The 15474-nt window shown below is 45.2% G+C and overlaps 1 protein-coding gene across 4 annotated transcripts in view; it reads right to left on the bottom strand.

Annotated features, from left to right (window-relative positions):
- The window catches only part of CALN1 (calneuron 1), a 399176-nt gene that overhangs the window by 7680 nt on the left and 376022 nt on the right, over positions 1 to 15474 (bottom strand). For 3 of the 4 annotated variants that reach the window (XM_087417410.1, XM_087417409.1, XM_087417412.1), the window contains exon 5: positions 12264 to 12420. In XM_087417410.1, coding sequence (XP_087273536.1) covers positions 12264 to 12420 — 157 coding nt within the window. Of the gene's footprint in view, positions 1 to 11732; positions 11822 to 12263; positions 12421 to 15474 lie in introns of those variants that run through there. The other variant, XM_087417411.1, reaches the window with a different exon arrangement.

Below are 15474 nucleotides of genomic sequence, written 5' to 3'. Positions count from 1 at the left end.
AGGGTGCACCTCTTCCTCAGCAAGCCCAGAGTGAGTCCTATAAGACAAAGACTGATCCAATCAAGTGGACAAGCATTTCTGGGACCGCTCGTGGAGGAGACTGAGCATCACGTCTTCCAGTAAATGGAATGAAATGGTAAAACTTCTATAACAAAAACGATGACAGATGTAAGGTTCAGAGTAAGGTATAAACTTCCAGATATAATAGAGTTACAATGGCTTTCTGAGTGAAAAACTATATAACATTCGAGTCAGTTTCATGAAAGGCATCACCCAGGTACTGCTGTGTCCATTTCTGCACAACGCCTGGCTCCCACGTCTGAGGCAACTGACACAGAGCGAGGTTCAGACACTACTCTACAGTCCGTGCTGGGCTGGAAGCAACTTACCTTTCCTGAAATTGTTCTTGGGTGGCTGCTGGTCAAAATGAGTCTAAGGGACTTCTGGCATTATTTCAGATATGCACACCAGCGGTTCTGGAATGGGGTCCCTGGGCAAGCAGCATTCGCATCACCAGGAGCTTACTGAAAATGCAGATTCTCAGGCTGGGCCCCACCCCACATCTACTGAATCAGAGACTCTCTCGGAGTGGGGCCAGTGATCTATGTTTAACTAGGTGATCCTGGTGTGTGCTGAAGTCTGAGAAGCGGGGACCACATGTGCTGTGCATAGGACCAGTGTGAAGTGGGGGGCCCAAAACCCTCTCAGACTTCCTGGAGGCAGGGTGCCCCCAGATCCTGCAGCTCCAAGAGTCTGACTTCGGGTCCTGGGGTTGCGTTCTCTTAATCCTTTTGTTGGGCCAGGTCTTGTGCTGCCATTTTTATAAGCCCCAGGAGAAACCATTAGTAGGTCTCAATAAAAAGGCATTAATTAGTGGGTTACTAATATGGGTCAGAAACAGGGAAATGGAAATAGCAAAAAAGAAAAACTTTGATAAAGTATGCTGAGGAAGAACAGGTCTCTTTTCCAGGCATTGCTTCCTAGGCCAGAATTTCTTTTCCTTCTCCTTCTTCTTTTTGTCTACACCACCTCCCCATCTGGCAGTGACTCTGCACACAGTTTACCCACCTAGTTTATGGGAGAAATCTGTGCTCTGGAGGCAGTCAGGAAGCTACCTACACCAGAGCCGCTCACTGGACCAGCAGCACCAGCACCATCTGGGAGTTTGATATAAATGGGAATTCTTGGGCCCCATTGCAGAATTACAGAATCAAAATCTCTCGGGTGGGGGAGAGGCCAGGACTTTGTGTTTTAATAAGCTCTCCAGGTGATTAGGGAATTGCTGGGTCCCAACCCCAGAGTTTTTGATTCAGTAGGTCTGGGTGGGGCCAAAAAATCTGAAAGAGTTTCAGTTGCTGGGAACAGGAGGGGTGTGTATGTGTGTGTGTGTGTGTGTGTGTGTGTGTGTGTGTGTGTTAGGGAGATCGGAGTAGGAGGATAAGGGAAGATGCTTCTTTAGATTTGAATGTTAAGAAACGCAATGCCAGGACAGAAGAACATTTTCCGATTACCTTCCATTTTGGAAACGGGTCCTTCTGCTGGACATTATAGTCTAGCTTTGCAAACAACCACCAGCTGAGGGAAAGTAGTTTTTCTTTAGGCCAGGTTAAGGAGAAAAAGACAAAAGAAAGAAATGCAATTTCCTTTCAAATTACCCTCAGTCTCTCTCTGCAAGAAAGAAGAGTGGCAAAAGAAAAAGGTCGGTAGGGTCCACATGCCTTTAAAGAACCTAAAAAATGTTCAGTTTCAAGTACTTCACCCCTTGACATTCAGCGGCTGCTCTAAATCCTCGGAAATAGCAAGGAGAAAGTAGGAAGCTGGTGATGTTTCCAAAGACAAATGGAGCTTTCCCTGCGAGAAGAGGTCTCAGGGGCTTGTCAAGGGGCCTCTAAAAATTACCTGGACCGGAAAGTCTCTCCGGCAAGCCACACTTTACAGAGATCCAGTGCCCCCTGCTGCAGCCCTTGGCTCCCTCATCAGTTCTTGTTGGTTATTTCTGCTATCATCTCTTAGGTCTTGTCTTGTTATCTTTAATCCTTCTGGATCCACTGGGCTTCTGCTTCCCTTGGGTGAATGAAAGTATTTTTGGTTCAGTTCTCTACTTGCTGATCATGTCTGGGTCTTAGAATCTTATAATTTCTTAGCTGGCAGAAGAAAATTTCCTTGGTGTGTAGATGCACCTCCCCCTGGTGTGGGCAAATGTAAAAAGACGCCAGCCCTCAGGAAGGAAAAAGGAGGTGGCGTCTGAGAAGGAAGGACCGAAGCAGAAAATAAGATGAGGATGTGGAAGTAGCGTATCTAACACTTTCTGAGGACTGGCTAATTTATTCCGGGCAGCTCCTCAAGCGTACAAATGCTTCTGAAGGCAGTCATTTACCTTTCCATCCTGAGGGCTGGCGAAGGCTTAACGAAAAGAAAAATCGTGTGATTGGGCTGAGGGGGAAATTTTTTGTTGAAGCCCTCCTTTATGCAGGAGACTCAGAAAACAAGGTCACAGGCTACAGGATTATCCCCAGGAGAGCGGCTGCACCTTTGATCTAAAAATCCTTCAAAGCAGTAGGAAGGAGAGATAAGGAAGAGGAAAGGCCTGGAGACCTAACAGTATTCTATGTGAGGCCATGCAAATCTGAATCCACACCAAAGTCCTGTGAGCAGAGTGCGGCTTCCAGCTCATGCCTCCGTAGCTCTGAAACTGATCATCGTTTGAGTCTGTAATTCAGACTCTGTGCCTTGATGAGAATCTTTTTACATCTAGTTCTGACTTCATGATAAGTTTGTGTGCAGACTAAAAATGTAATGACTTTGGAGCCAGACCCAAATCTGAATCATGATTATCCCCCATCTTAGCTGTGTGACCTTGGGCATGCTAATTTCCCTGGGCCTCCACTTCCTCATCTATAAAATGGGGGTAATAAGACCTACCTTGTTGTGAAGATTAAGGACATATGAAGGTACTGGAATATGGTTTGTGTCCAACGAATGCTAATTCCTTTTTGTAAACCCTTTTAAAAACTCCCCTTTACTTGTTGAACACCGGCCTCAGTGGGCTAGGTATGCCTAAGTTGCTTTATGTATGTCCTAGCAGAACTGCATGGAGACAGTCCTTTGTGAGCCGGGTGTGTGATCCTCATTTGATAGGTGAGGGACCTGAAGCTCCAGGAAGTGGAGTCCAAGGCCATTTGGCAAATGGTGGAGGCGGGGTTTGAGCCCAGGTCTGATTGTAATATCCCAGTTTCAAACATCTGCACAAACTCTCTCTTCTTGATCTTTTGCCTAGCAATAGAAAGATCCAAAGAAAATGCATTTCAGACACTTGGTGTGATTGACAGAGTATAACCCAGCACTAATTAATGTGTTTGTTGATAATAATGTAGGGGCTGTCTTTGGCTATCGTATATTGGCATTGCACTATATTTTTGCATATTTATTTATTCTCCGTGTCTACGCTTTGTTTCCCCAACAGGATTATAGGTCAGCGGAGGAGGAACTGTGAGTCCAGGATATGGCTTCTTCTCCTAACTGCCATGTAGGAGCAGCCCTGGGCAAGCGACTGAATTTCTCTGAGCCTCTCTTTCTCTCTCTGTAAAAGTAGCTAATGATAACTATTGTGCTAATCTCAAGAATTATTTCAAAGTTCAATGAGCTAATAAAAAAGTGAAAGCTAGGTCCCACCGTGAACTGCTAGAGAAATGCAGTTCCTTCGTGTACCCCCTGAGGGCTGGAGGAAAGGCCTGCTTGGTTTTCTCCTGTTCCCTACAGCCTCTAAGGCGGGGCTGAGCATATGCAGATGCTCCCAAACCTTTGCTTTGGTCCCTTCCTTCATTGATTTATGCCCAACTGCAGCTACACTTGCCTTCTTAAAGCAGTGCTGGGTAGGCATCACCACTCTCTGCAGCTTTCCTGCAAAGACCCCCGTTGCTGGGAGAAGCACAGTCCATCCAGCTCCTAACTCAGCGGGTAGGACCACAAATCACCTCCTATCCTTTCCCCACCTCTGTTCCTGGACCACTGGCCTCCCCTCCCCCAGCAACCTCTGCTTCAGCCAAGCAGTCTTCTCACCGCTCTCTACACAGACTCTGCGGCACTGTTCACACCGTTCCCTCTGCTGACCTTCCCTCTCATTTCTTCTGGGCCTAACCCAAACTCTACCTTCCTATGAGGCTTCTCTTGAACATCTTGCTCTCAAAGGGCATGATCTTTTAATTTTTTTTAATGATCTAGCTCTTAATATTTATTTATTTTTAATTGAGATAGAATTCACATACCACAAAATTCACCCTCTTAGAGGGCACAATTCAGTGGCATTTAGTACATTCACAAGGTTGTGAAACCATCACCACTACCTAATTCCAGAACATTTTCATCACTCTAAAAAGAAACACCATACACATGAGAAGGCGCTTCTCATCCTCTGCCTCCCCAGCCCCTGGCAATCACTAATCTATCTTCTGTCCCTATGGATTTATCTATTCCGGGCATTTCATATAAATGGAATCACACAATATGTAGTCTTTTGTGTCTGGCTTCTTTCACTTTGCATAATCTTTTCCAGGTTCATCCATGCTGTAGCATGGATGTAGCACTTCATTCCTTTTTGTAGTTGAATAATATTCCATTGAATGAATGTACCTCATGTTGTTTATCCATTCACCAGTTGATGGACATTTGGGTTGTTTCTAGTTTTTTGGCTGTTATGAATAATGCTGCTATGAACATTTGTGTACAGGTTTTTCTGTGCACATGTTTTCAGTTCTCTTGGGTACAAATCTAGGAGTCAAACTCTTAACTTTTTGAGGAAGCTGTTCCTTTTTTGGATCTTATAGAATACTGAAAATGGTGAGAACGCGTCATGCTGCTGGTAATCTTTTCTATGTCTACCTTCCCGATCAATCTTAAGCTCTTTCCGGCATAGTACTTGACACAGGAGGTGCCCAGGAAGTACATGGGGATGAAATGTGAGTTGGGGGAGGTTGACACAGGAGGACATAGAAGTGGGTTTCCTGTTGTCTTGAAAGCCTGTTAGCAAGTGGTGCACGGACCAGCCTCCCGGCTGCTGTAGCAGGACCTGGGTTTGTAAGCTCTAGTGACAGACTGCTCCTTCCCCTTATTTTAACAGAGAGTCACACTGCTCCACTTGGAAAATGACAGGCAGCGGCTCTTGGACTGTCTCCTGGAGGCAGGAATCTACATGGACCAGCTGGGGGATCCTGGATGTATTGGGTTCCTAATCCCTCTGGCTTGAGTCTCTTGGAAATGGGGCTGCGTCTCTTTGGAGGCACTGGCTCCCATATGAGGCAAATCAGAATCATAACAGTTCTGATTAATTGCCCCTACATAGACCAATGTAAGTGATATTTCTGGCAGGGAGTTTGGGGCTCAGGAATGTTAAAACAATCACCAGCATAGGTGATTCTCACAATAAGCCAGAGCTCCCAGGTCTGGGAGCTATTATTGCTCTGTGATCCTTCCAGGTCTAACACTTTATGATTCTATGAAACTAGATATTTCCATAGCCAAGCAGAACTAATTAAGAGCTTTTGAAAGATAATTTTCTATACATCAATGATATGAGAAATGCCCAGGCTCCTAAGGAAGACCTGAAGGCAGAGATGGAGGATGTGACCACTGGGGAACAGGAGTGAGGCTGGTATGTGTTATGATGCTTTTGTTAAGAGGAAGAGGGGCCACCTCTCCTTGTGGGGGTGGGAGCTGGTCCCTTCTCCACCACAAAATCATCTTGGGTTTCTAGCTGTCAGACAGCCATGTCTTGCTTTGAGGGTCCTACTATGGACCCTTGGTGTAGTGGCCAGGCATTGTTTTGGCCTTTCCAGGAGTCCTTCCCCTTCTTAGCTTCTGGTGGGGATCTGTACCTCTCCATCTAGAGGAACTCTGAATCCAGGGCTTCACTTTTCCCTCCGTAACAGACTGACCAGGGAGAGTATCCCAAGCTCTTGGCTTGGTCCAGGGGTAGGCACATGGGCCAAGCAGGTTTGATCAGAGCTCCTTCTTGGAATGGGGATGGATCTTGAGAGAGAGAATCCTGTCACCTCAGAGAGAGCCTGCCCGAGAATGAAGCCAACAGAAAGGAAAGAAGGACAGAGAGAGTGAGAATGAGAGAGCAGGCAGGGGCGGGGGGAGAATGTTGCTTGAGCTCTTTGGGTCCAGGTCATCCAGGTCATTCCGGTCATCACCACAGTTCATCCTTTTGACTTCCCCCATTATTTAAGCCAGTGCTTTTTAGTTTAAGGGGGTCTGAGTTGAGTTTCTGTTACCTGTAGCCAAAAGAGTCTTGACCAGTACTCTTGGTAACTCCAGTGTTGGCAATGACTTGACTTGAGGAGTGAATGTGTTAAGAGGAAGGTTCAAACACTGTAAATTTGGTCCCTGGCCTATCCTTCAAAGATGTGGAGTTCCAGTAGTCTGTACTCCACAATGTCTCCAGGAAGAAAATAACAATAAGAAGAGAACTGGGCTAGGGCCTGGCTAGTTCTGTCTTTTTTGTTTATTTGTTTTGAGTGCTTACTAATGTGTTAAGCATTGTACAAAATATTCTCATCTGTTACCTTATTTAATCCTCATAACAACCATATGAGGTAGGTCATTATATGATTCCCATTTCACAGATGAAGAAAATTAGGCTCTTAATATTTATTTCAGTGTCTTACTTAAGTGACCTAGTACATGGTGAGGAAGGATTTTAAGCGAGGCCTGTCTGGAGTGCAGAGCTGGAGTCCTTAACCATCATGTGTATTTATCAATAACAGCTCTGCAGATCTCTATCCTGTGTCTCAGAATTGCATCACTCCTCACTGCTGGCTCCAGAAAACTCTCCTACAGGTTTGCTGTGAAGGGTTCCCAAATAAAAGAAAAATCCTTTTTTGTCCGAAGCCTCAAATCTCTTTGAAGACTGTCTCCTATCTTACCACCTGCTATGGACCTCAGCTACACCTTAACCTCCTACATCCACCCTAAGAGAACAGGTTTATTTCAGGAAAGTCATAGCACCAGGTGAGCCGGGAGCAGATGGTGGAAATGACATATAATGCCCTTTTCATTTGGATGGGCCTGAAATACCCAACGTGCATGGCCAGGTGATAGGGCAAGTCTCCCCATCCGGGGAAGCACTTGACATCCCAACAGGAACATTGTGACATCAGCGGGGATGGCTGAACTGGAGACCTTGGATTTGGCCACAAATTCTTTCTGACCTTCTGCTGAGCCCAGAAATTGTTGAATCTAGATATGACCATTGTTATCCAATTTTTGCATTGGACAATGAAGAAAATAAGGCTCAGGGAGTTTTAAAATCACTTACCCAGGGTCACACAGCTAGTCTACACAGGGCTGGGAACAGAACCCACATGTCTGCATAGTGATGCTTCGGGGGCTACCTGGCCTGTGTCACCTCCCTTGACATTTGTTTCTTTTGTCCATCATACCGAGGTTCTGAATGGTGCAGAGCAGCTCTGCCATGCCTTTCACAGAAACTATTTATTCCTCAGTTGGTGATTTTGCTTTACTTCTCTCTGCCATGCATGTTGTCAGAATGTCTAGAAAAATCTGACAGCTGGTATTCCATTTAGGGACAACACTTGGGGGATGTGTCTTGAAAGGGCTCACACATAGATTTTGCTGCACTTCTACTCAACTTCCAAATATAATATGATTTCATTGGCAGCGAAATGGAAAATGAATAAGGATGATGAAGCACCATTCTGTAAGGAGCCTTTGAAACACCTGTGCCCAGGTATATGACCCAAGGCGACAAACGAAGAGGCCGGGGCAGGACTTTGTCAGGTAGCCCCGGGTTCAAATCTCACTATTTGACTTTGGACAAATTACTCCACCTTGCTGAGCCTCAGTTTCCTCATTTGTAAACATATTGGAAGCAGTAAGCCAAACTTAATATATAGTAAAATTTGTCAGAAGAACACTTAATAAGGATCCAGTGACAGGCAAATAAATGATTCAACCACAAGACTACTCAATTCCATATATGTCAGCCACTGGAACCAAATAATAAAATATGAATCTGTCTTTCAGTGTCACTGAGTTTGTGTTCTCCAAAAACAAAATGTCTGGTGACTACAAGTGGTCGAACTGAAGCAAAACATCTTAAAACTCTCTTATGCAGCATGGACGGTGAATGGGCATTGTGGGTTGTCACGTAGTCTTGTATCTAACCCATTTTGGTGGATGCTGACCTATTTATTTTTCCAAATAATTAGAACACAAATACTGATAACTAACACCTCAATACATTGAGCACAATTTATCTTAATAAGGGAATTCAAAAAGATCTGAGGGGTTGGGAGTGCCTGAAAGTCCTACTTTTAGCAATATTCTCATTGCACTGGGGACGTATAAGCTGTCGGCCAGTGGGTAATGCCCGAGAGTGCCTGGATTCAGTGGGGTTAAGTGACCTCATGCCCAAGCACGCAGCACAGTGAGTGGCATCTGGTCAAGTGCCTGACTCAATGTGAATGATTTCCCATCTGGAAGCCAGGTGTGAATGAAGGAAAGGTCCTCTTCTGAACCCTTGAGTTAGATTCTTCTGGTCTCTTCCCTGTCTTCCTAGGGGTTTCTGTAGATGACTTCTTTTGGTGCTCCAGGAAAATGGGTTCTACACATGACATGAGCCCCCAATTCAGGAAAGCTTTCCTTATATGTAGCTTGGAATTTCATGCTATTTCCTCTCCTTTCCTTGAGAGAAGATGGAAAAAAAGTAAGAAGATGCTTACTTATGATCACAGAGCCCTCCCTACCATAAAGATAAGCCAGATTAGAAGGTGTGAGGAGCTGCGTGTGTGCGTGTGTGTGTGTATTGTTTGTGTTGACTTAAAAATCAAACAAATAAAATTAAGCCAAAACGAAAACTAAAAGGAGGACAAAAAAACGAAACTTCTCCCCTCAAGGGTGCCACACCCCTTGGGCTCCTGGCCTATTTCTCTCTTCTTTATTCTTCCACTCATGTGGAAGGAATAATCGATATTTCCTGACTTAATCGACAGAATCTGAACACCTTTGTAAAAGTCTCAGACCCAAGAGTCATAAAAGTGAGACGCATAATCACTGACATAAATGATGCTGGTGCATTTGGAACTCTGCTTGTGAATTTCTAAGTGGCTCAGTGTCACACAGGTTGGCCGCAGCAACATTTTCAAACCTTTTCCACACTCCAGAGTCTCACTCTTGACCCCGACTTTGCTGAGCTCAAAGCCATCTGAGGTGTGCTTCTTTAAATTCCGACTCTGCCACAGAACATGTTTCATTGACCATCTCCTCCTTCCTTGCTCAGAGACAGATGGGCCCTTTCATCTTTTTAAGGCAAGACCTTCTGCACATTTAGGTTTTTCTTTCTCATTGATTCCTTCCTCTGACATGAACTAGGGCAGGGTTTCCACTCGCCATGGATCACCTGGTGTAAAGGTGAGCTAATCTGCATGGGTACATACTTGCTGCAGCAAAACCCCAATAAGAGGAGGAGGAAAGAGCTTCCCAGGAGGGAGCAGCAAGAGTGGAGGTGGCCTGAGTCTGGGCGACATGTCCTGCCTGGCTCCTTCCCTCTCGTTGGTCAGTTGGGGTTACGAAGAAGATTAGATTTGAAGAGAAAAGTATTCTGTTGCTTGAAAGAAAGAAAGGAAACCACCTTGCCCCTTCAGAGTTAGATGCTGGATTTACTAAGACTTGAGATGGTGGAAGCTGACTGGGTGGGTAGGGGATTCGAGATGTCAGCGAGGGTGTCCCTGAAGTGGCTAGACAGGGCATGCAGCCTGGGCTAAGGCAAGACAGAGAGGAAGGAGTTGACAGCTTGGGGGACAGAGAGGCTCCAAAGGGCTTGGGACTGAGAGGAGAGTGAGGAGATAGAGGAGGTACAGGCAGTGCAACTGTGCACTCAGACGGCGGGAGAAGAAGGGAGAGTTTCAACAAGCCAACAAAGCCTGTTTGTGGGCAGCAGGCATGACAGAAAGATGGAAGAGAGGAGGCCAAGGTTGGCCGCAGGGACTCAGATGGACTCTTTCAGTTCTACAGCACCAAGGGTGAACTCAGTGCCTGTGTGCCCATCTCTTCCTAGACCCCTTTGCCCAAAATACAATCAGGGACGCCCTTTCCCAAACATGGAGAGGGCTGTGGGCATTAACTTTATGCACCAGTGATTTTGATCATTTCAGAGATTGGAAAAATCTTAAACTCAAACACAAACCAATGAGCTTGCACTGGGGGCCAAAGCACTGACATAATATTAAACACAAAACTCTTTGACATGAAAATATGCAAAAGGGATTATGAAATCAAGGCCACAGAGGTCATTCAAGAAAGCAATGTGCTAATTACAAATAATTCTGTTAGTAAATAAGATAATGAATTTTAAAACATTTGGCATAGTGCCTGGCACTTATCAGTTACCCCCTCCCCCCCCGGAAACGGTAGCTGTTGCCAGTGTTATATGTACTGATCATTAAAGCAGGCCCAGTAAGACTTCTATTTGGAAACCCCTTTGTTAGTGACTTATTTTATTAATGTGTGAGCTTTTGAGTAATAAAAGACATTGCTTAGAGTTCGGGTTCACTTCCCAGTGCAGGCTGACCTTTCTCAAATTACTAAGACTTGTGACATTTCTCTGAACAAAACACTGATCCACAAACAAAGGCTCTTGTGGAAAACGAGATGCCTGGAAATACTCTCCCCACCTGTGTCAAGACTGGCCGCTGACAGTGGGGGGCTGGAGCCCCGCGTGCTTCCATTGTGTGAGCACAGAGGCTGTCAGCTAGGAATGAGGAGGAACTGGGAGTCCAGGCCTGCGGTCCTCCCAAGCTTTAGTCCAGTCCCTGCCCTCCTCACCCCTACTCACCCTCTCAATCCTCCCGCCTGTCCGGCTGGAAATGGCATTGGCTGTGATGGTCCGGCCCTGTGTGGTCTGTGTGGTTCCAACTCCAAATACAGTCATTGATGCCACAGCCCGGGTCACAAGAAGGGAGACCGTGGCAGCTTCTGGACTGCAACTGGGTTTTGTTTGCCGTACATAGCACTTTTGAAAATTTTAACTTTGAACACGTTTACAAGGGGCATTGATCCCAAGTTTAGCCCAGTCGCCACTACTCCCTATTTTCCTGGCTTGAGTTAATGTAGTTTGTCACCTCAGAGTGTAAGCCATCTCCCGTTTCCTCTTGTCGTGGCTGTTCATCTTCGCATGCTGATGCAGCAGGGCAGGCCCGGCAGGGCCAGGGAGCCCAGGTCTGAATGAACCTCTGTGGCCGTGTGGACTAGCTCAGCCAGAGCTGCCTCCCTGCTGTGTTCTTGGCCAGCTCTCACGTGGCAGCTCCAAGACCAGGGGACCAAATGCCATGCTGGCGTCTACATGACAGCTTACCAACTGTATACATTGACTTGTTCAAATGTTCAGGAAAAAAAAAAGAGAAAAAAATAGCTTGGCCTCTGTAAGAAATCTCAGCATTGAACAAGTTAAAAATTGTTGGTAGCCTGCTATTCTGTTTTAATGTAATTGAAAAAATTTTCTGTACATCAGTGCTGTGAAAGCAGCTCAGATTCTCAAAGTTGGAAAGAGAGATTAAGTTATTTAGCTTCCCTGGAACTTTCTACTGATTAGGGGATAAGGTAGGCTTTTTTTTTTTTTTTCTTGAGTTTTCTTTCATGAGCCCAAGAAAAATGGCCTCTCGTGGGTCTCTGTTTTTGGTCCCAGGAGAGCCTTCTTTCTTTTGTAACTGCTTGGTTCAGTTCATGCGAGTCCTGTCATGAACATGGCTCTTTTGACCAGCGCATTCACGGAGCATAGCATAGAGGTCATCCATTCCTAAGGATCCTGTGAGATAGGTGTAATTATCCTGATGTTTATAGATGAGGAAACACACTCAGAGAAGATACCCACCTTGACAAGGTCATACGATTAGCCGCTGGACTTGATCCAAGTTTACCGACAGCCTAACCAGGCTCTTTCCACCACCCCACGCAGCCCCCACTAAGTAAAGGCAAACACCACAGAGCCACGTCTAACCACAGACCTGTTGCTGGAGGAAGGACAGGGTTAACAGAGGTCCTGCAAGAATGCAGAGTTTGGGGGGAAAAATGGAAGAAAAGAAGCCTACTGCATTTTTGCAAAAGGGATCTTTTAACCTCAGTCCTGGATTCTTGGCTTCGGTACAAGGCCACTCCAGCCCAGGAGACTGGAAAGACATTTCTCATGCAGGATGTGGAGGCATTGGCCTATCCCAGACCAGGAAGGAAGCAGAAGCAGGGGTACCTACCGCCTTCAAACTCCGTTTGGCAGTTCCCCGAGGTCTCATTCAGGCTCTCTTCCTCATTGATGATGATGTTCTCAATGTCCTTCATTGTTAGGTGGTCCCGGAAGGCATGATAGAGGATGTGCTTCAGCTCTTCCAGAGTGATCCTTTGCATGTCGAACTGTGGAGATAAAGAGGAGTGAGAGGGTCTTGGGCACAAGAGGGTGAGAACTCAGCTTGGGCCACGACTGGCAAGCCCTAACGCCCTAAAGCTGCTCTCCGGAAACTTCTCTCAGCTTTTCAGGACATCACCTGAGCAGCTTTCCATCATGTGCAGCTCCAGGCATACTTGTGAATCTGCGGTGACTTACTGGGAATACAGTGAGTGCAACAGAAATGCCTCCTGCTAGTTTGGTTTCCTACTAACCCAACCATCTGCTGCCACCCTGCATACCGCGCGTGCTTCGGAGTGTGTCACACTTCAGACAATGCGTGCATCTCTAAAAATTTTTTCATCTCCCAAGAAGCCAGCAATTCCTGTCTTGCTTTAAGTATGTATCTTGTTCTAACAAGATAAAAGGCAAGTTCAAAGCCGTATTTATGAGGAAGAGCAGCTGAAGGAGGGGAGTGTAGCATTCCCAGTTACATTCCTCCCATCCTCGTGAGGGGATTAAACTTGCCTGCCCCATTTCTATCAGGTTTGGTCCGGTCAGTTTCTTAGCCAATGAAATGTGAGTAAAAGTCACATATGCCACATCCATTTAAAAGCTTTGAGATTCATCGTGTGGTTCTATCACTTGTTCTTTTCCCTCTGCCGTGAGCACAGCCTGCCCGACAGAGGGGCTGCTCCTCTGTCTGGGTTCCAGAATGAGGATAAAGTAGAGAAGATCTGTAGCTATCCCATAGAGGACAAGTAATATGAGTAAGAAGTGCCCTTTGTTGTTATTAGCCATAGAGATTTTGGGCTTGCTTGCTACCACAGCACAACTTGGTTTAAGTCAACAATACAGATATTAATACACAGAAGTGAGAGGCTACCCTAACAAACACTCTAAAATATGCTTTATTGGTTCCAGGGCTAGGCAGTGGGAAATAATAAAACTCTTATTGGAGGCTGGAAAGGCAATGACCCATGTTATGCAGTAGCAAAGCATTTGGTAAAATCGCTGCCTGTGATAACTTGGAGGACAAATTGAATGAGTTTGCAGCTTTAGGTAAAAACTTTGGGAAATAGCATGCTCTGGCTGCAACTGGTTGCATCTGATGGGGTACTATGAGAAAGAGATGAGCTCAGGAAAGAATTGGTTGGTTTGCAAGCCAGGAACAAAGACAATCAGAAATTCCTGGTCTTGCAGGGTTGAATGAAGCAGTTGTTTCTCATGTCTAACTAGGAAGAGATAAATGTGAGAAATGCTTTACATAATAATATAGGCCTATTAAAACAAATCAAAGTGTCCCTTGTTAAAACCCTTGAATACGTTAAGTGACTCTCCCAGGAAGCTGGTTATTAAGTTTAGAGAGAGGTATGTTTCAAAAACAATTGTGGTTTTGGCTATTAGCATAAACCAATTGGAATTGAATAGATAAAATAATGACTAAGTTTTTGAGAGAGCTGTATGGGCTAAGAGCCAAGAGCCTGGGATTATAAGTCTCTATGACCGTTCAACACTTAAAATGATTTTTGAGGTCCCAATCTTCCATGGGCACAAGCCACTATCAGGATAAGCTATACAAGCCCCAAGAAGGGCATATTTTCCAATACCCTCATCAGATGAGTACAAGGAGTAGAAAAGGCTAGATCTCCCAGAGAGTGAAGCTGGGAATCATGCTTGAAATCTCTGCAGCGAAATCAAGAGCAATATCCAGGAAGCAGAACTGGGGTCTAAACAATGAATATTCCTCACCCCAAGGTCTATCCAACAGGATTTCAGAACTGCTCTGAGCTTTCGATGGCCGTGTGTCTCCCAGGCTTTGCTTTCTGGATGGGGATGCTTTTGGTGGCTAACCTGACCCTATTCCAGCATTCTATGTTGAGTGTGTCTGAGAAGCGTAATTTGTCTTTTTAGTTCATATGTCTCCAGATCAAGAGGAGCCACGCTCAGATTTGATGTATACGATGAGATTCTAGATCTTGAATCTCCTGTTGTAATAGGATGGGACTTTTGAGTGTCTCCGTTGGGGAGGGGATGGGTATGTTTTGTGATTGAAGGGAGGGAAATAAATATTTATGGGCAAGAATGCGGGCTGTAACATGTTATATTTTTTCCAAGTATTTCTTTCCCTCCCTGTGAGAGAATTATATCTCCCTGCCCATTGACATCAGGCTTTGGTGAATTAAATGAGAGTGGAAGTGACATAGGAAAGTGATGAAAGTCCAGGGAAGAGTCTCACAGCCATCATGTACTCTGCCATTTCTCTTTTTCTTCTGCCACAAGAACACTTACACCAAACAGGGGCTGCTCCTTCATCCTGAGTCCTGGAATGAATTGAACTTGGGGTCAACCCATGAAGGGCATGGAATTGGAGTGAGAAATAAACCCTTGTTGTTAACCACTAAGACTTTGGGATTTCTACAGTATAACGTAGCCAAGAATGAAGACAGAAATAAATGTTTTAAGTTAGTCTGAACCAGGATGAAAGAAAGTTTTAGACATATTTCTTTCCCTGCTTTCTTTGTAAAGCAATTCCTTCCTTACTTTAAGTATTAAATTGAGTTACTGAAACTTGCTGGAATTCTAAAGGACTCAAGTTCAAAGACATTTATGTGAGTAAGAGCAACTGAAGGGGGGTGTGTACAGTGGATTTGTTTTCTGCATCACAGTTGCTTGCCTAGAAAAGTGAATTTTGAGATATAGTCAGGGTTGAGCTACCGTATAATCCCCCTTTCGATTTGAGAGGGGAACTTGTAGCAGCCTGGGTGCTGGGAGAAGGCTGACAAGATGCATGGTGAGGGTGGTGGACCTCACAGATGAGAAAATTGGGACCCCCTTCCCTGCCACGGTCAGAGATGAAGTGTGACGAAATCAAAGAGATTCTGAGAAAAGGAGTAACCATTTTCTAGAAGACCGATTGAAGGACTGGAGTGCTTGGAAAAATGAACCAGCTGAGAATTTGCTGAAATTAGGCGAAAAGAATTGGCCAGGGGCTGTGAGAAGGGAAGGAAAGATGCAGATTCCAGAAATCTATAGTGTTCCTTCTATTTGGCTATCTGGGTCATGTTGTAATATTAGGATAC

The sequence above is a fragment of the Ceratotherium simum genome, chromosome 26, assembly GCF_057802395.1.
Source record: "Ceratotherium simum simum isolate JZ-2026a chromosome 26, ASM5780239v1, whole genome shotgun sequence".
NCBI classification, from domain to species: Eukaryota; Metazoa; Chordata; class Mammalia; order Perissodactyla; family Rhinocerotidae; genus Ceratotherium; species Ceratotherium simum.
This window is presented reverse-complemented; position numbering and strand designations above follow the sequence as displayed.